The sequence below is a fragment of the Aulonocara stuartgranti genome (genome assembly GCF_965226115.1).
Source record: "Aulonocara stuartgranti genome assembly, chromosome: 1".
Lineage (NCBI taxonomy): Eukaryota > Metazoa > Chordata > Actinopteri > Cichliformes > Cichlidae > Aulonocara > Aulonocara stuartgranti.
In genome coordinates this window covers 27,010,867-27,035,333 of record NC_138939.1, presented here as the reverse complement: position 1 = coordinate 27,035,333, position 24,467 = coordinate 27,010,867, and the positions used below count along the sequence as shown (strand labels likewise).

At 41.9% G+C, this 24,467-nt stretch overlaps 1 protein-coding gene across 1 annotated transcript in view; it reads right to left on the bottom strand.

Moving 5' to 3' along the window:
• Window positions 1-24,467, bottom strand: part of LOC309704027 (protein TANC1-like) — a gene marked incomplete at its 3' end in the record, with an annotated part of 56,356 nt that overhangs the window by 13,192 nt on the left and 18,697 nt on the right. The window contains exons 8-13 of the mRNA XM_082528981.1: window positions 13,395-13,511; window positions 9,644-9,934; window positions 8,733-8,860; window positions 5,361-5,592; window positions 4,449-4,615; window positions 1,442-1,750 (exon numbers count right to left, since the gene is read on the bottom strand). Of these exons, the coding sequence (XP_082385107.1) occupies window positions 1,442-1,750; window positions 4,449-4,615; window positions 5,361-5,592; window positions 8,733-8,860; window positions 9,644-9,934; window positions 13,395-13,511 (1,244 nt within the window). The remainder of the gene's footprint in view (window positions 1-1,441; window positions 1,751-4,448; window positions 4,616-5,360; window positions 5,593-8,732; window positions 8,861-9,643; window positions 9,935-13,394; window positions 13,512-24,467) is intronic.

The window sequence follows — 24,467 nt, the reverse complement described above, 5'->3', positions numbered from 1 at the left end:
GTACCAATGGTAATTATGTGTCTTGGCTGTTCTATGCCCTCCAGATCCAAAGACCTACTCTACTAAAGTTAGACCTAAGCAGGATCAACAGGAGTCAGCAGATCCAGGTGTGCCCTAAGTGGTCAGGCCTCCACCAGTGTCAGGGAAAATTCTGCACTTTGCCGCTGCTGTAGTTTAAAGTTTGTCAGGTCCTTAGGGGCCCCCTCCCAACTGGCTTGGGACGCCCAAGCAGTTGCCTGCCATGCCTGTTGTTCCATCAGTGCCCCTGGAAAAGTGTTTGCTATGGTCACTAATAGGCACAGGTGCCAAACTGGCCCTGGGGCTAAATTATTAAAGACTGAAAAATCACCGAGCTCTCGTGTTATTGTTGGTACTGCAGAAATTTTGTCTGTCATTGCTTCAGGTATGTTATGCTAGCAGTCTGACGCACACAGATAAATATCTAAATGACTGGGTATCTCATCTAAAATATGAACGCAGGTCACTGGGTTTCAAATAACTGACTGCTATGGGTGCGTGAATTAAGTCTGAGATGGTCAAAACATCATCTGATTTGTTGCTCTTAATTCCCAATTTCAGCTTCAGCAATTTGGAGGCTAGTAAAAAGTAAAGTAATATTACAGCACAGTAAATGTTGTCAGAAAAAATGCTGAACATCTGTTCAAGGTGGAGGTTTTTAATTCTTGCATACTGGATACGCTAATATAGACTTCATTTGTTTTGGATGGGTGGAATACGTCAAATGTAATTTTTGGTTTTTTGAGCATCCTGGACAGATGATACATGAGAAAATGATCTCTGATCTGATATCCTTTTAATTTTGTTATTAATTCGAAGTACCGAAATAGTACCACTAAAATCTAAATGATACCCATCCCAAGTCCCAGAGCAAAGGAACCAAGGATTGTTTGTCGACAGATTTTTATACAAATGGAAGCCTTTTTGACAAAAGGGTCGGCCCCTACAGACCATTAAGAAGTATGCAGCTCTAAGACACTTTCACTCTACAGGACTTGCTGAGATATTTCTCCCTGCAGGCAGCTAGCTGGCTAGGTTTCCAGCAACAAGAAATGCTTTTTGCACCCTGAGAGAAGCGAGTGATTTCACAACAGACTGGCAAGACGGCCACCATCAAATTAGAGTTTCTATTAGTCTAAAGATAATGTGGAAGAGAGTATTCACCACAAACCCTACCCCTGTGTATACACAGATAAGCTGTAAAGCAGAACTTTTAGAACAGCTAATGTTTATTTCCTATTTGATTTACAGGGAGATTTATCCATTACTTTAGGCTAATGTGAACTACTTCGGTGCACGCTTTTATTTATGCTTGTCCAGTGCTTTGCTGTTCTGCACTCTCAGATTAGTAGAGCTTCCAGGTACCTTTCAGTAAGACGTTTCAAATGAGCATTTTTACAAATCAATGCTCTACATGTCTGACCTCTGACAGGGAGACAGGCACGACCAGGTAGTTTCCTCCCTTCAGTGCCAGATCGCCTTTGTGGAACAGATCCAGGGTCAGCTGAAGATAGAGGATGGAGCCGTGGCTCCGTGTTGACAGATGGCTGCTGAATTTGCTCAGGAGCAGAGGATCAGGGGCGGAACCTGTTGGCGTGGTGACATTAGCGGCAATCTGGGTGCTGCTGCTGACCCGGTGATGGATGTAGTCACTCAGGTCGGCTCCCAGATCGCTGCTGTCTGGCAGGATGTCCAGCGAAATACCAGAGAACGGAAGGAGGGTGGTGATATCCTGCAGGAGAAGAAACAGTTAAATTACTGCTGATACCACACAAAGGCACAATTCAACAGTTAAAGAGCTGCAGTCTGAGGTGTATTAGCAAAGGACACATTTAAAGCACCAAAATCAGGACCCATTCCTCAGATGCTGTTGCCTCTGACTCACGCAGAGCCATGGGATACAGTACAGTAAATACTGTGACAATGACTCAAGCTCCAACATTGCTCACAGGCATCTCTCAGATTCGCATTTCATCTCCTTGCTTGCCATCCTCAGCTGCTCAACACCGGCCAAAACCAGCTATGACTGATCAAAAAAAAAGAAAAGAAAAAAAAATCCATGTTATTGCAGCTCAGTTCCTCATTAACCATCACTAACATTTTGGTTCAACGACAAGCAGCGGACATGTGATCGCGGACAGTGCTTCGCTTAACCCCTTCACAACACTTCACTGCGAAATATTCAGGTCGTCATACAAGAGCGAGCTCTTCCTGTGAAATGGTTGAAGTGGTAAAAAAGAGAGGAGAATCACGATCCACGTAGGAATCGTGGACACCGCAGGAGCGGAATTAACAGCGGTACTGCTCATCCTTAACTTTTGATATTTAATGCTCACTGACTTTTAGTGAATCATGAAGAAAATAACCCCGAATGTGTTTTGTGTATTCCCAAACACTAATCCAATTATGCAACCGACTGGCTGGCTGTCAAGCTCCAGACTCCCAGCAGACTCCCAGTAGTATTACCATCCATTCAAGGCATAATCCTCGCAACATTTGGAGGCTTGGCTTTGGCATTGGACAGATGCGTCCGCTGTTTGGTGGGATTACCAACCGGATTGAGAAAATACATCAGACGGGAGAGACCGACCGTGCCAAACGTCACACTGTCTATACTAAACGCAGTGAAAGCACAACATCAAACTACACAGTGTGTACAGGGAGCAAACACAAAAGAAGCAGGATTTGGTAATACCTCTATCATTTGCGTAGTGTGAGCCAAGGTGAAATCTAAAAAGTTAGTTCACCCAGAAAATAACTCACAGTGCCAGATATATAAATAGTTGCATAGGTCAGGAGATTTCTGCCTAGTTAAAGTTAAAGAGTTCTCGCCTGATCAGTAACAAGTAAAACACACAAAACATCGTGCTACAAACGAGACACATGGAACTGTATTTGAAGTGTTAGAAAATAAGTTTTCAATTATTCAAAAGCAACATCTGTTTTTCAGAAACAGCAGCTGTGATACTTCACAGTAAGATTTAGCAATTATACAGTATCTGGTAAATGTCTATAAATATACTTTCATCCATGTTATCAGAAGTCCTCACGGAGTGATCAAGAAGGATGAAGCCTTTTTTCAGCTAAAGCTCGATGAATAGTGAGGTACACCCATTTAAATATTAATTAAACTGGTTCCAGTGGTATCACCATAGATTGCATATTTTAAAAAAATGAATGTAGCCTCCAGGTTTGAAAAGTGAAGCCAAAGCAGATGTTCCTCACGCTGCATTATTTCTAATGGTCCACTTGTATAGTAAACTATGGGAAAATTATGGTACTTGCCACTTTATTTATGATCTCAGAGTCTTATTAGAAACAGGATTAATTGTGAAAATTGCAGTCTCTCTTGACCCTTTTATCCAAAGACACACACATATTATTCCACAAACTAGAGGCAATAAAAATAGAATAAGAAAATTGACATATATATATAATATATATGTATACATATAGATATAGATATATTGCCTATTCATCTCAGCCAACTGTGATACTCTTAAAAAACTATTTTTATATGCATGATATCATCCTAATCACTGAGCGGGTGGGGCCAAGGAGAGAAACACAGATGTCTGATAGCCAGGCCCTGCCAAACTTTCTTGGCTTGTGGTCATTTAATACTGCCAGAGTATTGTTTTGAAGTAAGTCGTGAGTCACTAAACATTTAAGACCTCTGAGAATATTCTTGTTTAAAAAAGAATTTCCCACTTTTTCCCCACTATTTGTCCTTCAAGCTTGTGTCCTCTACCACAGGCGTGGGAGCTTCAGGGTTCTGCGTAGTACCTTTGTTGTTCCTAGGACTGCGTTCTTTTGGATAGAGATCTTGGCTGTCGTTCCTGGGATCTCTAGAGCCTCTTGCACAGTTTAGGGGTCACTGTCCCGAGCGCTGGGACCACTGTTGCCTTCACCCTCCAAACTTCTCGAGCTCCTCTCTCAGCCCTCGGTTCTTCTCAAGCTACTCATCTTGCTTCTTCCTGATGTTGCTTTCACTCGGTACAGCTGCATCAATCACTACAACCGTCTTCCTTTGCTTGTCCATGGCTACTATATCCGGTTGGTTAACCATCACCAGTTTGTCCGTCTTTATCTGGAAGTCTCACAGGGTCTTAGCTGGGTCATTCTCGACCACTCTAGGACGCGCAACCCATTTTTACTTTCCAGGCCATACTCACCACAGATGTTCCTGTATACTACGCCGGCGACTTGGTTATGGCATTCCATGTATACCCTGCCTGCTAGCATCTTGTACCCTGTTGTTATGTGCTGGATTGTCTCAGGGGCATCTTTGCACACCTGGGGTTTTGCCTGGTGTGGTAGACCCCAGCCTGATGACCTGCTCTACCTCCTGAGCTACAGCTACCCCAACTGAGATCAGTTGGAAAATGTGTGACATGTGCTGTGTTTCAGACATAAATATTCTCACTCACCACGAGGCCTGTCCTGACTGTGACCACCAACTTAAGCCAGTGGGGGAATTTGGGGATTATTTTGGTGATGAAGGTGGCTATGGTGTCCCCGTAGTCTGGCTTATGAAATTCAGCCTCATTTAGACTGTCAACCAAAATGATGTAGTCTTCTTCAGGTAGCCTCCGTTCTGATTACACACATAAAAAAGAGAGTAAATAATGAAACAGTGTCTATATCACTAACTTTGCAAAGGCCACAACATACAAACTCTAAAAAAGATTTATGCTGCGTATGAAGAAGACTGGTGCATCCTGGTTTTGTAGCACAGGATATGCTGAGAAAATTACCACCTGCCTATACTGATTATTTTGTACTGAAAGGAGTTCAGAGGCCATTGTTGTTTATTAGCTTGAAACAGGACATATCCATCATATTTTGCATCACCTAAGCTGTCAAAAAAAAAAAAAGATCTGCAAGGCTTTTAGGTCTAGTACAATCACATTCACACAAGTGCTCTCCATTTTTTTCCAACCTGGTTTATAGAGATGGAGCAGATAAAAAAGAAAACAAGAAAAACACTTCTCTACTCAGACTGCATGGAGGGCCCGGCCATAATAACACATCCATCTGTCTGATTGATTGTATTACGAGAAAGCCTAACCCTAACATTCAAAGCCTTCTTCTAAGTATTTTGTGACCTTGGAATCACAAATTACAAAGACAAAATAACATCCTCCTACTTTCCTATGCAAATGACCAAGAATCTGTTACACACTCTACAGTGTTTCAAATCGTTGACCTTAACTAGGAAAAATCATCATCATGGAGTCATTAACAGCCCACCCTGAAACGGAAGCTATTTTAATCTTTAAAATGTCTTTTAATGTTTAAATCCCATTTATCTTAGAGTGTGTGCGTATGTGTGTAATTACCCTTGCGCAGGCTGGCTATGGGCTCTAGGACACCCTTTCGGAAGGCAGCAATGGGGTCTTGAACGCAGGAACGTAAGCTCAGTGTGTTTTGTAGGTGAGGCTCTTGTATTAGCAGCTCCCTGTATGGAGCGAGCTGTGGCGCTCTGGCCAGCAGGGCGGCGACACTGTGCACAAACTCCGGCACCAGGCACGTGTATGTGTTGTCGGCCTGACAGAAATGGTAGGCGACCACCTGGAAGGAGGGAGAAGCAGGTGAAAAGTGACAAATGCTGCAATCTGTATCTGTTTATCTCACAACAACAATATCTGCAGTTGAAGTAGAAGTGCACAGAGCCAAAACATGAGATGGAACCGTAGATGAAAGCTGGTTCTTGTTTTAATAAAAAAATAAGTACTGTAAAAAAAAAAAAAAGTCTTCAGCCACCCCTCATTTCTTTCTTATATCTTGCTAAATGAAAAATAGGTGCACTGATTTATTGAAACGTGCAGACATGGAAATACAGCTATCAGGGAAACTGGAGTATTCCCTGATAGCGTGAAAGTCAATATTTGGCATGACCACCTTTATTCTTAAACACCATTTTTGTCACTTCTGAGGCATCTTGTCAGTTTCTGTACACTATCTGTGTAATATGCATTAGTTGTGGGTTACTGGTTATGCACTGTATTCAAAATTGGCTGAATGAGAAACAGAGAGCAGAAGTGGTTATTTTTTGCAAGAGCATATTTCCCCCATACAGATAAATAGAACAAGAGAGAGAAGACATAGAAACAGCAATTTAACCCGGTCACCATGTCCTCACACCCTGCATGCTGTTATTGGCTGGGGGCTATACACCTGTGGCTCATAGGCTCCTCAGCCCAGAAACATCCAATGCACAGAAAACGTTGAAGAAAAGACGAACACGCCAGCAGGGATTCATTTTGTATCTGTACTTAAAAATATATTTATATATAACTGTAACCTACATTATTATTATCGTATAGTTCACACTTGTTCGCTTTGCTTATGTATGAAAACAAAGACATGTATGTTAATTTATCATGTTATTCTGTTGCTCTTCATTAAATCATTGTATGTAGTGAAATGGCAAAAACAGCTGTTCATAAACAAACAAATAAATAATAAAAACACATTTTATTGCTCTTCTTCTTTGCAAGCTACATTTTCACTGTATGAGACCGAGTAATCAATTACAGGCACTATTAGTGTCACTGCTTGATGAACACTTATGTGCATGACAACATCCCCAGTGCCACTGCACTAAAAATACTTTCGTAAAATGTGTTTACAAAGACCAACGTACACACAATGTCATCTGCTACACATTATTTAAATAATTTATAAAAATTGTAAATGTTATAAAAAAAAATCGTCAAAGCTATATAGATGTTGATAATCCTGGTACTCTAGGCAGTTTATATAGCAAGTTTCATCCAGATCGATATAGTAAGATACTTACTGTATAGTAAGATTATTACTTATGCATTTATTTATTCATTTCTTGCATTTTGGTTAATTGCAATCATAAAAAGTTAATTCCTATGCAGAAAACAATAATCTTAAATATTGTGAAACTAAAGAAATAAAACTAAATGTGACGAATACGAGCCATGATCTGAAATTAAAACAAGTGTCTTTTCTTTGTGATTTCAGAACAAATGTATGTACAGCTAAAAATGCATCAAACACTATAAGCACACAATAGAATTAAATATAAACACACATAAATGTATTCAGAAATCCTAAAGGTGGCTGAGTTATGAAATAGTTTCTCTAAAACACACTAAATACTGTAAAAAAAAAAAAAAAAGAAGTATTAATTTTATCACTAATAATAAAGGTGACTTAAAAAATCAGCAGCTATGTGGTAACTGTTTTGCTGAAGCATAAACATGTGCAATCTTGTTAAGGTGCCAGTCTAGGCTATGAGTGGTTCACATATAATGCTACCAATGATTTTACTTTTGAGCAAACATCTTCACCATCACAAGTAGTCTGACTAGTTCCCATGGAAACTCTTATTGAGGCCAAGTTAGTAAATTTAGAAGCTTCCATGTCATCTATGTGATGCAGTCAGCAGCATGTTCTGCGCGTGTTCAAAAAAACAGAGAGGAACAGTCTGACATTAAAATTTTGTGTCACAAATGTGCAGCTCTTTAACAAAAAAGAGGAACAATGCTGCTTCTGCGTTTATCGCTTCGATCTTTTTTATGAAGGGCTGTTTTACAGTCATGGCTCTCCGTAGGACTGTTTGAGATGTTGCATTATATTACCATACTTACAAATCTAGTGACAACAAAACAACAACAACAAGAAAGAACTGGGCTACCAAAAGCACCATGACAAAATAATATATATCTAAAGGCATTCCTGAGATGTAAATGTAATTTTCTCCTGCAGGTGAGTCACAGCAGTCTGCTCAGCAACAGGATAAATAGCTATAAATGAGTGTGTTCTTCAGCTATATGTGTATGCAATCTCCTATCATTGTCAGGAGTGAACATCAGTCCTGAACATCAGAATGTTTTGTTTGGTGGATAACATTTGGGTTGAAATTCATTTTATGACTATTTAAATGTACGTTTTTTTGGCTTTTTGCCTTTACTGGATAGAGACAGTGAGATTAGGGGAACTAGGGGAGTAAAACGGTGCACATTTAAACTGGGTAAACTATAGGTCCCTCCAACATTAAAATTAGGTTTAAGTTAATAAGCCAGTAGTTTTCGTGGTTCAAGTGTCAATGTGAACCTGTATTCTTGCAGGTAGACGAAAAGACTGATACAAGTCTCAAACCTGTTTGCTGAATATGACACATTTGAGCTCATTTTGCTGAATTAATTTATACACACACACACACACACACACACACACACACACACACACACACACACATATATGTGGTTTTTTTAACACATAAAAATCACAATTATGCGATGAATAACCAGTCTTATTCAGCGCTGTGGGGAGGCGGGAGCTTGTTCAAGCTGTCACAGTCGCACTACAACACCCAGGACTGGTTGGCGGTCTGCCATAGGGCTGTACAGTATAGCACATGAACCTGGTAAAGAAACGAACTGTGACGTGTACATTTTCATGTGGATCAAAGGTACCAGAGAGAGATGGTGGCAGTTTTTGGGACTATGCATTTCCCCCTTTTTCCCCACTCTTTTATGCTTCAGCGACTTTATGGTTTGACAGTGGCATCGATCTTGTCATCCGACTCCCCCAGAGAGCAAAAATGCACACTCCTGGAGTGTGGAGCTATTGTTTTCAGGTTAGAATATGAACTATGAGGGAACATTTGTAACTGAGGATCTTCACACGTACAGAAGTACTAGAAGTGCATTCGTGTGTGTGTTTTGAGTTACCCTGGCAGCCAGGGATCTGACAGCCTCCTTCCTCGGCGGTGTGCTATCGCTTGTGCCTGAAACGTTGCCCTGGTTGGGATGGGAATCAGCCGGCTGCTTGGAGGCTGCTTTTCCCTGCCTATCCCCACCTGCACACCATGCAGAGCAACAACAACAACAAACTCTCAGGTGTAAGCAAAGAAATGTCACGAGCCTATAAAGAAACACAGTTAAACTGCTGCAATTCATTAGCGCATAAGATAGACGGGAAACTTTGGCACTGAGCAAAGCCTGCATTTCTCTGAGCTCATGCTAACTAACGCTGTCTTAAAGCTAAATTAAAATGACAACATACAATGCAGATATGGATAAATAATGCAACGGTGCTGAAAAATGAATGCTACACTGCTTTTTTTTTTTTTTTTTTACACTGCTGTTTTCTCAGCCTGTAATTTTAACAATGCTTCTTATTGTACAACAGAAAAAGCCTGAGATCAGTCAAAAGGTGCATATATGGACATTTTTATATCGCACAGAGTAACACAGTTTATTCAAAACCAATGTGCATGTCACAGTGTGTAACGCGGATTTATGTGCAAAATCTTTTTCTTTTTTCCTCTCCTCAGATAAAAGAGCCGTGCCACTCATGAAAGGAGGAAAACAACAACCTCACTCCCCTTACACAACTGCAATCAGCAGAGAAACCTCAGGGGAGAACTTGAAAGAAGAGTGTTTGACCTAGTTACCAACTCCTCAAAAAGTGATGTTTCCTTAAATTTCATACATATACATATATATATATATAATAAAAAAAAAAAGCACTTTTACTAGACTGTACTGGATACTCTATGAATTATGCCAGTCCTTGCAGATGCATACAAAAACAAATTACAGTGCTCTGAATTTTTTTTAAAAAAAAGGAAAGCTCTTACACTTAGGGGAGGAGCCGGGGCTGTGAGGGATGCTGGGACCTCCCAGTGATGTACGCATGCCGTGACAGCTGAGCGTCACTAGCCTCCAGATGACGGCGGTCTTGCCAGATCCTGCGTTACCCACAATGACAGCACCGCGTCCCTCACAGCTGCGTGTTTTTCTAAGGACCTCCTCCAGACGTGTGAAGAGCCAATCCCGGCCAACGAAAGGTGTTTCCGTGGTGATGCCGGGAACTTCAAATAGAAGCGGTTTTAGCATGATGTCAGCTTGTTTGAATGGTACCAATCGCCCTGGATAGAGAGAAAACAATCGAGATAAGTATGTAAGAACTCATCACCCCATGTACAGTACTGTGCAAAAGTCTTGAGCCACAACTCATTTCTTTATGTTTTAGTGAGAAAATAGGAAATATATACACTGATTTATTTAAATGTGAAAACATAGAAATAATAGAATTTATTAGGGAAAACAAGAGTTAAAGGGAGCATTTTGGGAAACCACTACAAGGTAGAGGCTTTCCTTGGAGAAGGGGGCTTTGGTATTGTAGCCAAATGTCGTGATACCATGACCAACCGAGCTGTGGCTATTAAGGTCAACAAGAGCGACCCTGATATTCTGCAACAGGCAAAACTGGAAATTTTCATCCTGGAGCAGCTGAGAAGGTTGGATCCAGACGCTGCCAACATTGTTAAATGGAACGGCTTTTTCCACGACGGGGAGTGGGTTTGCTTAAAGTTCGAACTCCTTGATCAATGCCTGTGGGACTATATAGGGGACCGGAAAAACCAGGGTCTCCCCATAAGCGAAGTCAGGCCAATTTTAGGTCATCTCACAAATGCTCTGTCCCACCTGGGTTCTGTGGGAATAGTGCGCGCTGACCTCAAACCTGGAAACATCATGGTTGTAAATCGCTATGAGTCTCCAGTCAAAGTCAGACTTATAGACTTTGGCCTCGCATGTCCTGCGTCTGCAGTGATGCCTGGTGACCGTGTGGGGACGGTTGGTTATAGTGCACCTGAAGTTATGCTTGGCCTTCCTTACAATGAAGCAAGTGACATGTGGTCTCTGGGGCTGGTAGCTGTGGAGCTTGGTACAGGCGTGCCACTCTACCCTGGAAATGAAGACTATGATGTTTTCAAATTCATCATAGAGACTCAGGGTCAGCCACCAGATCATGTTCTAGACTCTGGCGTGTACAGTGAAGACTATTTCATTGAAGACAACGACAACCAACAGCGCTGGACATTTAAGACTGACCAACAATTTCAGTACGAGACAGGATATGAGTCCCTGGAGACAAGATACATAAAACTGACGCGTCTCGATGACCTCGAACAAGTAATGATGTTTAGAAGAGGACCTGAAAATGGCCAACGTTTGTTTGTAAGCTTAATTAAACAGATATTGGCCTCGGATGCAAACCAGCGCATAACACTGTCGGAGGTTCTCCGGCATCCCTTTTTCAACCCTAAGAGTTCCCCTTGCATTGGCATGAGTCCTGAAAGACCACAAAACCCTGTGGTCTTTCAGCACCCTTCACACTTGAAATGCAAGAGATCAGAGAAAATCAACTGCAGTTTTCAAAACTCGGTTGAATTTTCTCAGCAAGTATTCGTCCGCACGTCAGCCAGCCCATCCTTTGGCTCAGATGAGCTTGAAATAGTTGAAGGGAGCATTTTGGGAAACCACTACAAGGTAGAGGCTTTCTTCGGAGAAGGGGGCTTTGGTATTGTAGCCAAATGTCGTGATACCAAAACCAACCAAGCTGTGGCTATTAAGGTGAACAAGAACCGCACTGATATTCTGCAACAGGCAAAAAAGGAAATTTTCATCCTGGAGCAGCTGCGAAGGTTGGATCCAGATGCTGCCAACATTGTTCAATGGAATGGCTTTTTCCTTGACAGAGAGCGGGTTTGCCTGAAATTTGAACTCCTAGATCAATGCCTGTGGGACTACATACGGGACCCGGATAACCGGCGTCTCCCCATAAGCGAAGTCAGGCCAATTTTAGGTCAACTCACAAATGCTCTGTCCCACCTGGGTTCTGTGGGAATAGTGCACGCTGACCTCAAACCTGGAAACATCATGGTTGTAAATCGCTATGAGTCTCCCATCAAAGTCAGACTTATAGACTTTGGCCTCGCATGTCCTGCATCTGCAGTGATGCCTGGTGACCGTGTGGGGACAGTTGGTTATAGTGCACCTGAGGTTATGGTTGGCCTTCCTTATAACGAAGCATGTGACATGTGGTCTCTGTAGCTAGTGGCTGTTGAGCTTGTTACAGGGGTGCCACTCTACCCTGGAAAAAAATATTATGATGTTTTCAAATTCATCATAGAGACTCAGGGTCAGCCACCAGATCATGTTCTCGATCCTGGCGTGTACACTGAAGACTATTTCACAAAAGACAACTACAACTACAACCAACAGCGCTGGACATTTAAGACCGCCCAACAATTTAAATACGAGACAGGATATGAATCTTTGGAGACAAGATACATGAAACTTAAACGTCTGGATGACCTCGAACAAATAATGATGTTTAGACGAGGACCAGAAGATGGCCAACGCTTATTTGTCAGCCTAATTAAAGAGATGTTGGCCTTGGATGCACACCAGCGGATAACACCCTCTCAGGTTCTACGGCATCCCTTTTTCAACCCTGGCCTCTCCAACAGGTTCCCAAGTATCAACATTGAAAAACCATACAGAGTCAATCTCTAGCATGGCATCTTCCACCCTGGACAAAAGTGATAAAAACACAAACTGGGGTTGGAAAAGGATATTAACAGCAAATTACACTGGAAATATTAATTAAGCTGCTCCAATAAATATCACTTTGGCTTTTTTATTTTTTTATTTTCACTAGTAGTTAGAAATCCAAAGTTGCACATTGATGATGATTTCACATCACTAAGCAGGTTATCAAATGTGGACAGAATGTTAGCAGAATCTTATAATTCTCATAAGATTCTGTTTTTGTGTCATTCAATACAATGTGTTTATGTCTGACATACTGATATGAATCATAGTATCTTATGGAATTCCAAAAATGGCTGCCAGGACAGCTGCCACCACACTGATGTGACACACTACAAATCAACTCTTTGATGCTCTGTGCTGAGTCTGCACAATAACCTGCACTTAAACATTCATTTAATATCACGTACACATATACACATACTGTCCCTCAAGAAGACACTGAGAAAAAATAAAGAATAACATTGAGACTGTAACTTTGCCATAAGTCATAGGTGTCAAACTCTGGCCCGCGGGCCAAATTTGGCCCACAGCCTAATTACATTTGGCCCGCGAAGCCATACCAAATTACTATTAGAGCTGGCCTACTGGTATTATACAGCTAATATATATATTGTTTAGTATTAAGCTTTGCTTGTTCCATATTCAGTTTTCCAGCAAAACTTATTTGAGTCCATAAGAAAAGAGTCATTCTTATATCTGGAGGAAGATTTTTTTTTTTCAATAAATATTATTGTTAGCCCGCGACTTTGTTCCAGTTTTGAATTTTGGCCCACTGTGTATTTGAGTTTGACACCCCTGGTCTATAGTCTATAGAAGCACCTTGTTAATCTGGCTAGCATTACTTGATGACTCCACTCTCCTCCTTCTCTAAATATGGCCACTTCTGGATTCAAAAGCTGGGGCTACAAAATGCCGCAAACCAGTGGTATGCAGTAGCAGTCTATAGTGGCTACATGCTGCATGCAGTTGTACTTGCTCAAAAAATACCTTTGGAGTCATCACTTGTGCGTCCAGATGTGTTGTGTTTGCGAACAGAGCCTCTGTGCCCAGTAGCCCTTTGACTGTCCAGATAACCCAAATCCTCTAGTCGAGTGGAGCTTGTTGCTGTAAGGAGAGAATGGGAGGCGGTTGAATTCAGCGAGAGAAAGAGAGATCCAGTAAAGATGCACAGCAGAAACTCCAGTCAATTACTGTATCCATGGAGACAGGAAATATAAACAATTTTTGCTGTTAATGATACGTGCTCAGTGACCTTGAGGAGAAAAGAGAGAAGAGAAGAAAACAGCTCTTCTCACATCCTGTAATATCAAGCTGACATGAGTCTGAAATGACCAAATGTTTCATAGTGTCTCACGCGTCAGGACACCAAATTTGCGATAATCAGTAGAAACACGTCGCCGGCTGTAATGCAAAAATGTATCAGCTGTCAATAACAGGATTACACGCATTCCTCTAATGACCAAATAAGCCACATAAAAGCCAACATGACACATACAATTGAGAACGTGTTGTACTGAAGGGCAAATAACAAAACAGATAGAGTTCTTTACTCCTACATTTGCCTATCCATCCACCTACTCACACCACTGAGTTTACAGGTCAGCAAGGCATCTGCAGTTTCTGAGAAATGTAGTCTTTAGTCCACTGTGAAACACAAGAAAGTATGCGCTTTGCAGTTCCTTAAATGTGATTTTCCACATAAACAGTGTATTTGTGCTACATCTCTATGGATTATTAACAGAGAAACAATAGAAATAGAAGACCTAGCACACTGTAATGCAATCTGACACAACAGTCCATTAATAAATAGTACCTCGTGTTGTCAGTGAAGCAGTTCTGTTCGAGAGCTGCCAAATGAACCCGACTGTAAGACACAAAGTTCATTAAGCAGCTTGGTGGTTTCTGATGGATTTAAGGAAAGAATAATTGTTAACATCCCTACACATTTCAGTCCAGCAAGCAGACAACCCGTCGACACACAAGCAACTATAACTGAACTGGACCCAAAAGAGAGATATATATCTCTCTCTATATATATATATATATATATATATATATATATATATATATATATATATATATATGGCCAAGCTTGAAACCCGGATCCCCCGTAGCCGGTTACCAAGATTACGTGAAGTACCCTCAGAAGGTCTGCTAGATGATGTTAATGCAGCACTACGGGCAATACCTACAACCACGATTACCGACACTAACAAGCTGATCTACAATACGGCAGCAGTGATCAGTGAGATGCTTGGCTACAAGTTGAACAGCGAAAAGGGGCAGTACCCTCCATGGAGAAGGAGGCTAGAGGGCAAGATCAAAGTAGCACGGAGGGAGGTTAGCCAACTAACGGAGTTGCAGAAAGGTGCGACAAATAAGGTGCCTAAGAAATACAGCAAGCTGTCCATACCTGAGGCCTTGGAAACTGCCAAGCAAAGACTCACAGCCTTGGCCAGCCGCTTGAGGAGGTACACCAGAGAGATAGAAGGCAGGAGAATAAACCAGCTGTTCTCCACAGAACCAGCAAAGGTGTACTCTCAGTGGCAAGGGAACAATAAGAGAACAGCACCACCAAGGCTGGAGACGGAGCAATACTGGAAGGGCATATGGGAGAAGGATGCAACCCATAACGGCAATGCTCAGTGGCTAGAGGATCTGAGGGCAGACCACAGCGACCTCCCTGAACAGGGTCCAGTAACCATCACAGTGGCAGATATCCAAGAAAGGGTCTCCAGTATGAAGAGTTGGACAGCACCAGGGCCCGACATGGTTCACGCCTACTGGCTGAAGAAGCTGACTGCACTCCACGAGCGTCTGGCAGCACAAATGAACCAGCTGCTAGTTAACGAGAGACACCCGGAATGGCTAACTGAAGGCCGGACGGTCCTGATCCCCAAGGACCCCAAGAAGGGACCGGTCCCCTCCAACTACCGACCAATAACCTGCCTCAGTACTACATGGAAGCTCTTGTCAGGCATCATATCGGCTAAGATGAACAGGCACATGGGTCAATACATGAGCGGGACACAGAAAGGAATTGGCAAGAATACCAGAGGCGCAAAACACCAGCTACTGGTAGACAGAACAATCAGCCGAGACTGCAAGACCAGACTGACCAACCTGTGCACTGCCTGGATTGATTACAAGAAGGCCTATGACTCAATGCCCCACAGCTGGATACTGGAATGCCTAGAATTGTACAAGATCAATGGGACCCTAAGAGCCTTCATCAGGAACTCAATGGGGATGTGGCGTACAACACTAGAGGCCAACTCCAAGCCCATAGCACAAGTCACCATCAAGTGCGGGATCTACCAAGGAGATGCTCTGTCCCCACTGCTGTTCTGCATAGGCCTGAACCCCCTCAGTGAGATCATTAACAAGACTGGCTACGGATACTGGCTACGGATACCGACTACGGAACGGAGCAGTTGTCAGCCACCTCCTGTACATGGATGACATCAAGCTGTATGCCAAGAGTGAACGAGACATCGATTCACTGATCCACACTACCAGGATATACAGCAATGACATTGGAATGTCGTTCGGACTGGAGAAGTGTAGCCGGATGGTAACAAAGAGAGGGAAGGTAGTCAGAACTGAGGGGATTGAACTACCAGAAGGCAACATTGCAGACATAGAGGACAGTTACAAGTACTTGGGGATCCCGCAGGCGAATGGGAACCATGAAGAGGCCGTTAGAAAAGCTGCAACCACCAAGTACCTGCAGAGGGTCAGGCAAGTCCTGAGAAGTCGGCTGAATGGTAAGAACAAGATCTGGGCCATCAACACGTACGCCCTGCCCGTGATCAGGTACCCTGCTGGGGTAATAGGCTGGCCAAAGGAGGAGATAGAAGCCACTGACATAAAGACAAGAAAGCTCCTTACCATGCATGGAGGGTTTCACCCCAAGTCCAGCACCCTGAGGCTGTACGCTAAGCGGAAGGAAGGGGGCCGGGGACTGGTGAGTGTCAGCACCACAGTCCAGGATGAGACAACGAACATCCAAGAATACATTGGGAAGATGGCCCCAACTGACCAAGTGCTCAGTGAATACCTCAGGCAGCAGAAACCCAAGAAAGAGGAGGGAGACGAGGAACCATCATGGAAGGACAGGCCCCTGCACGGTATGTACCACCGGCAGATAGAGGAGGTGGCTGATATCCAGAAATCCTACCAGTGGCTGGACAAAGCTGGACTGAAAGACAGCACAGAGGCACGAATCATGGCAGCACAAGAACAAGCTCTGAGCACAAGATCCATAGAGGCTGGGGTCTATCACACCAGGCAAGACCCCAGGTGCAGGCTGTGTAAAGATGCCCCAGAGACAATCCAGCACATAACAACAGGGTGCAAGATGCTAGCAGGCAAGGTATACATGGAACGCCATAACCAAGTGGCCGGCATAGTGTACAGGAACATCTGTGCCGAGTATAACCTGGAAGTCCCGAGGTCAAAATGGGAGATGCCCCCAAGGGTGGTGGAGAATGACCGAGCTAAGATCCTGTGGGACTTCCAGATACAGACGGACAAAATGGTGGTGGCTAACCAACCGGACATAGTGGTGGTAGACAAACAGAAGAAGACGGCCGTAGTGATCGATGTAGCGGTTCCGAATGACAGCAATATCAGGAAGAAGGAACACGAGAAGCTGGAGAAATACCAAGGGCTCAGAGAAGAGCTCGAGAGGATGTGGAGGGTGAAGGTAACGGTGGTCCCCGTGGTAATCGGAGCACTAGGTGCGGTGACTCCCAAGCTAGGCGAGTGGCTCCAGCAGATCCCGGGAACAACATCGGAGATCTCTGTCTAGAAGAGCGCAGTCCTGGGAACAGCTAAGATACTGCGCAGGACCCTCAAGCTCCCAGGCCTCTGGTAGAGGACCCGAGCTTGAAGGATAAACCATATATATATATATATATAAGACATGTTTTCACTGGTATTGTCCTGCATATACTGCCTTGCTTATGCACACAGCTGCAGACATCAGGGACTTTGACTTGTTCTAATTATGCTACTTTTTGGTCCATTTGGAGGAAGTTTGGAGGAAGCGTGCCCTTACAGTGCAGTTTCTGCATGAACATCAGCACACAGATTTACATAAGCCACCTGAATATGACATTTGCATTACTTGGACTGTGAAAGACCCTCGCGTCCTTTAAGTTATGTGAGGGTCTCTTACAGTGCAAGAACTGTTAAAGACCCTCACAAAGGATCATAAGAATGATTAATCTCATGAAAAATAAAGTCACTTCTGGATTCTGCAATTTAAGCAAAAAACAAAACAACAAAATCCGTCTCGCATCTCAAAACAATACTAACGTATTCGAGTGCCAGCAAAAGCAAATAGTTATTAGCGTCTGCTGTCTTGTCCCTGTAAATAATTTCACTTTCAAAGTACATCTAGGCAAGTAAGCGTTTCACATACCTGAAAATATTTTATTCTTATAAATTGCATAACTTAATAATTAATTGCACATTTCTGTAACTCACTTAATGTTGCTTAATTTAAAAAAAAAAAAATTAAATAGTGCAGTGTAAAGCCTGGTTTTTGTCTGTTTTTAGAGCAGCTGGAGAGAAAAAAGTGAAGAATCTGTTCCAGTCTAATCTCGAGCTCCTCCTATTTCTATTTTCCCCTTTTAACATCAGGCCGTTTAATCCAAGTGGCTCACAAATCCAGACAGGAAATCAACTAGATTACAGCCACTGCAGGCATGAATGCTTGTGCTCGACCTTTGCCATCTTCCAATATTGTTTCTATGCAGTATTTTTTTTTGCTCCTATTTATATTATTGGATTGTCTGCTATTGGAGGAATAAATAGCATATATATTTTACAACGAAAAACTGCATGGCTTGGGAAATGAATCCATTGTTATTTTAAGAGTTTATTTTCAATGAGTAGCAGACGGGTTCATGTCATTCATTCATTGCTCTTTGTCATTGGTAAATAAAAAAAAGTCCTCTGTAAAATCTGAAAATCTGGCATTACTGCTGTCTCTAATCCCTTTGGAGAGGGATAAAAAAAAAAAGGCTCAAGTCACGTTGCACACTGTACACAGACCAATAAATTAGGCAGTGGGCAAGACATTAACTTCCTATAATCATGTAATGACATTAAATGAAATCACTGGTAATTTCAGAGCATGTGAGAGAGCATATCAGCATAGATCTGCACTGTTATGGGCTGACAGGCTTTAAAGCAGAAGTTTTAATCACATCCTGAAGATCCTGGCTGCAGCATCCTTCAACACAACAAATCAAAAACTTCTCTACACTCAGACATGAGCCAAACAATGTAAAATATATTTGCATCTTGCATTATTGCATGTCATTCTGCCAAACCATCGCTCGCTTTGCTTTCTGTGGAACAGCGAGAAAGACACACTGAGCTTGCTTCTTTGAAAATACTCCAGTAGATACAGCTCACACTTGGCTGATCAGATCCCTTTCTGACACATTTACTATCTCTACATGTGTCCATCAGCTTGCAGCAGCAGAGTGAGCGAGTGTGGGTGAAAGCTGCCGAGGCCTGTTGATATTCTAATTTACAGGCTCATCAAAAACACATATAACCTGTTCATTGGACTCCCTAGTAAACAATGATGGGCTCTCTGGATCAACAAATATCAATCACGGTGTGAACACTGCAATTAGGATAAAAGAAAGTTGTGTGGGGGATGAGCTGTTAGTATACTGTGAAAGAGTACAGCATGAGATATTGCAGAAGCGGGAGGGAGCTTTCAGGACAAAGAACATGCATAAAATGACTGTAAATATCAAGCAAGAAAACAAGTGGTGAAAACTGAGGATTGAAAGAACATCCACAGCGAGAGGATGGAACACAGTCTGCAGCAAAACAGTGTGAAGGAGGTGTGGGAGTGGGATGAGAAAGACTGCTGGCTAAAGACAACCTGGCCAAATGGCTGAGGGGACACAGTTAAAGAGTTAAAACATGTTTTTCAGCCAGTTTGACACAGAAACTCTTGGACGTTTTGACAGGTCAACCTATCTCACACTCACTGACCATCTATATGTTCCCTGTTGATGAAAGTCTAGCTGATTATAGCCCCCTTTGATCATTCATCACTTTAAAGGTCAAGCCTCCAGTGTCCCTGATGGCATTACTTACACAATTTAATCACAAGCAGCTCATTAGAACCTGTTTAAAAGCCTTTTCAACGCTAAAGGTATCGCTACTCTTAATTGCTTTCTGGCAGAAAATAAAATTAGTCTGTGAAGGAAATATCATGCCAGGTTTAAATTATTTTCACAGGATTTTCCTCTGATATCAAGTGTGTCAGAAAATTATAAAGTCACAAATTCTGGATGTAACTCGGCCATGGACATGACAAACTTAAGACTGATATTTCAATTCAAATTACTTTTATTTATATAGTGCCAAATCTGCAGCAGTCGCCTCAAGGTGCTTTGTCTTGTAAGGTAAAGACCCCTACAATAATAATAATAATAATAATAATAATAATAATAATAATAATAAAACAACAACAACAACAATCAGATGAGCAAGCACTTGGCGAAAGTGGGAAGGAAAAAATTCCCTTTAACAGGAAGAATCCTCCTGCAGAACCAGGCTCAGGAAGGGGGAGCCATTTGTTTGTTGAGGGTGAGGAAGACATGATAAAATTGTGTAAGATAGCCAGAAATTAATAATAGCTATTGATTAAATGAAAAGACATGGATAAACACATAGAGTGAAAATCTGAATGACATGCAGGTGATCCTTAGCTGCTGCCTTTCATGACCTGAGAGATGGAGGAGGAAGAGCAAGAGGGTGATGTGGAGGAATGACATCAGGAAATATGCACACATACAGTGGTACCAAGGCAACGACACCCATTTTTGGTCCAACCGCCCAAGATCCACAGCTAGTTAGATCGTCACAATGACTGAACACAGTCAAGCCAGTTGTTTTCCTTTGTTTTTTCATTTTTTAAAATGTTTTTTTTAACAGTAACTAAAGCAGACTACTAGCACCTCTGAAGCTCTCTCATTGAAAATGTAAATGGGTCATTCTATGTGTGTTCGTCAAATGCCTCCCAAGTGATCTTACAGATTTTCCTGGAAAAAAAACATCCAGGGTAAAGATGCACATGCTAGTAGTTTTTAAGAAAAGATTTCAGGTCCCTCCTTTCATTAGTTTTCTCAAAAAAACAAAGGATTTCAAGAGATGAAGGCAGAGCTGGTTTGAGATGTTTTTCTGGCATCGTTTTTTCAGGGGCTATTTGAAAGATTCCATTATCTGGAAAAGTGCTTCAGATAGGTCCTTCAAATCTTTTAGGTACTGTGGCTCTGTGAATATGGATTCTCATGAGTGCAGCTGAAGTTAACACAGAATGATGGATGCTTGAAGTCCCTAAAATATCTGGATAAAATATTTGGATCTCTGAGAGATTATTGGGGATCTGTAGGAAGTCCCTTATGTACAGGTTCTCATATACAAGCAACATAACATTCTTTAAAACGGTTCAAATCAGGTTACTGGTTTCACTGATATTAAAGCTTGAATACTTGAAAAACCCCCAACTCATTTTCATCCAACTTCAGTGTGACATTCCCCAGGTATGACAGCATGTACCGAATTCAAATTCAGCTTCTTAGAAAGACCAAGTTTCTGTTAATGTTAAATCCAAAATCTGTTACGGCGTTCTCTCTCATTTTCCCAATATGAATTTTTGAAACGGTCATATTTAAGTAAAGATTGTTTCAGAGGCAGAGCATGATGTCTGAATCCAATTTATGGACCCTCATTGCCCAGCAAGACAAGACTTTTATGAACAGGAAGGGAAGAAGTGTGCTGGGTGCCATTACAAAGCACGCTCCATTTCATAAAATGGAAAAGATTTATAGTGACTCGTGTCCTTGACTATTTCTTGGTGAAGACCATCTTCTAACCCATAACACAAAAGTGAACTGTTCTTTTTACACTCTTTTTTTAGATAAATTACACAAACATCATATACCATTTTGTTTGTTTGTTTTGCCAGATTAAGAGTTTTATTAACTCCCAACAGATAATTGTGTGAAAATTTGATTTTTTTTCTCAACAAAAATAAAAGGTGAAAAACAAAAAATGATCTGGAGTTTTAATATCATTCGAAGCAGCTAATTTAAACACTTATGTTACTCAGTTTTGCAATCAGACCTTGATTCTTTGCCAAATTTGTAAAAACGTGCCCAGCTAACAAACCTGACCCAGAACCACAGGCAAATGTACTCTCCAATACCACCCACATCGCAAGGAGGGGGGAAGGGAAGGAAGGAAACTTACACAGTCAAAGAGGATTTAGTATGGTGCTGAAAACGATCAACCTCAAGTATGAACCACGATGCTGTAAATAGTCTCATTTTTGAAAGAGCCACACAAGCTGTTTCTCCTTGTTTCCACTCTTTTGGCCAAACTAAGCTAACTGCCTGCTCACTGCAACATTAAGCAAAAGCTACCAGGCTGCATATTAGAAAGCTCAGCAGAGAGGCAGCGCACTGGCAGAAGAAGAAGTCTTTAAAGTGGGGATCTGGATCACTCTCCAAAAAAAGAAGAAAAAAACAACAGTAAAGTAAGGCACTATCTTCAGCACAGGATGTACTCTCCTAGTATCTCGCTAGCTACAGAAAACGTCCTGTACTGTTCTGTTATCGTAACCATGATGCTCCAGTATCCTTGTTAGCCAGTAGTATTAATCTCTCACATAACAAAGAACGCTGATCCACTGCCACTGAAGCATCTTAAACCACATTTAAAAGCATGGGCTATGTGTTAAGAAGAGACAGGTACCTGGGAAATATGCTGAAGACACAAGTAGTTGATGCAGCTAATTCACTCATACATCTTTAGTGTCTGATTTTGCAACAAAAACACAAACTACTTTAGGCACTCACTGCGCCGACAGCCACCACACTGCGCAGCGCTGCCCACCAAAATGGCGCCGGTTTCAGTCCACCAGAAGATTAATGAAGCAGCCAACTCTTATTGAATCTAGCCTGCCCTCCTGCTTCTAAGAATCAGCATTTATCTTTGGAAAGTGTGAGAAGTTACTCCATTCATCCATTCTGCAAATTATCTCTACGATCACATTAATAGGAACAGATAGATGGTCACAAATGGTGATAAAGTTTGGACTCTGGTTTGGACTTTAAATTATGTATGGACTAATTGCACAATTAAACATTAGCATCTGCACTGGAATAGATCTGATTATATATGCCCAGACTGTAATCTACATATTCTTTTCATTTCTTTGCTACGTGATGCTATCTCACTACTAAATCTTGCTGCTTTGCATACACTAATGGATGGACTTCATATTCATTACACACGATGCATCTTACATTTTTTTGTAGCTTCTATCAGTCGTGCACTACTATCCATTAGCTTTATCGTCATGTCTGAATGAACAGAAGCCACAGAGGTAGGGTCAGACCTAGCAGCATTTAGATATCACTTTCAGTGGTGGACAGGACAGACGTGCATGGGCACAGAAAAGATACAATTTCTGTTTTTGTCTACAGATGTCTCTTGTGTTTGTGAGTTACTCAGCTTTTTTTAAGGATGAATGATTTGGAGACTGAACAAATTTCAAACTTTTGACATGAGACTCCCATTTACTCTGCTGAGAACTAATCAAATTACAGAACAAGCCCCAAAGCTGCTCCTTAGGTCCACATTTCAGTACTAACACAGCTCCATAAACTTCAGAGTCTAAAACAGACAGTTTGCATGTGTTTACTTGCCAGGGTTAGACAATGAGACCTCTCTAAAGAGCACAAATGCCTCTCTCACACACACACACACACACACACACACACACACACACACACACACACACACACACACACACACACACACACACACACACACACACTTCTCTACAGTTTCACAGAATGGATGTTTACAGTAAACTCTGTGATGCGATGAGGACAAATTTATAACCAGTTGTGGATATAATCCAACCCATGATCTAAAGTTTGATGCTTCTAGCTGTTTTCTGAGAGTCTCTTGTCTGAATTGATTGACCTTCAACATCATAAAGTAGCAAGATCCATGTAAGAGTGTTCTCTGAAAGGAAAGAGAGCTGCATACATTTATGCTTATGCTACAACACTGGCAACTTTGTTAATTTCTTAGCTATTATACTTCTTCAAATCTACACATTCTCCAGCTACTTTGTTAGGTACACCTGTTCAACTGCTTGTTTAGACACAAATCTAATTAGCCAATCACATGGCAGCAAGTGGGGGCATGTAATCACGTAGATGTGGTCAAGATGACCTGCTGAAGTTTAAACTGACCACGAGAATGAGTAAGAAAAGTGATTTAAGTGCCTCTACATGTGGCATTGCTGTTGGTCTGAGTGTTTCAGAATCTGCTGATCTACTTGAATTTTCCCACATGACAATTTCTAGGATTTACACTGGTTTGCAACAGCAGTTCTCTGAGCAAAAGGTGTCCTCTTTATGCCAGAGGTAATGGCAGAATCACCTTCAAGCTGATGGGAAGGCTACAGTAACTCAAATACCTAGTTGTTACAACCAAGGTATGCAGAAGAACATATCTTAATGCACAACACTGCACCAAAAGGCCACACCAGGTGCTACTCTGGTCAGCTAAGAACAGAACTGAGGCTACAACTTTATTTATATAAAGCCAAACCACACCAACAGTCATCGCAAGGTTCTTTATATTGTAATGTAAAGACCCTACAATAATAGAGAGAAATAAAGTCACACAGACTCACCAAAATTGGACAATAGAAGATTATAAAAATGTTGCGTGGTCTGATGAGTTCTGATTACTGCTACCATCATAGAAGCCATTCAGAAGCCAGGGTCACAATTTGGCATAAGCACAAAGCCTGAATCCTTCCTTGTTAAGGGGTCAAGCTGCTGTTGATGGTGGTGAAAGGGTGTGGGTGATATTTTTCTGACACAGTTTGGGCCCCTTAGTACCATCCTTCAGCACCACAGCCTATCTGAGTGTTGTTGTCGAGCATGTTCATCCCTTTATGACCGTAGTGTGCCCATCTGATGATGGCTGCTTCCA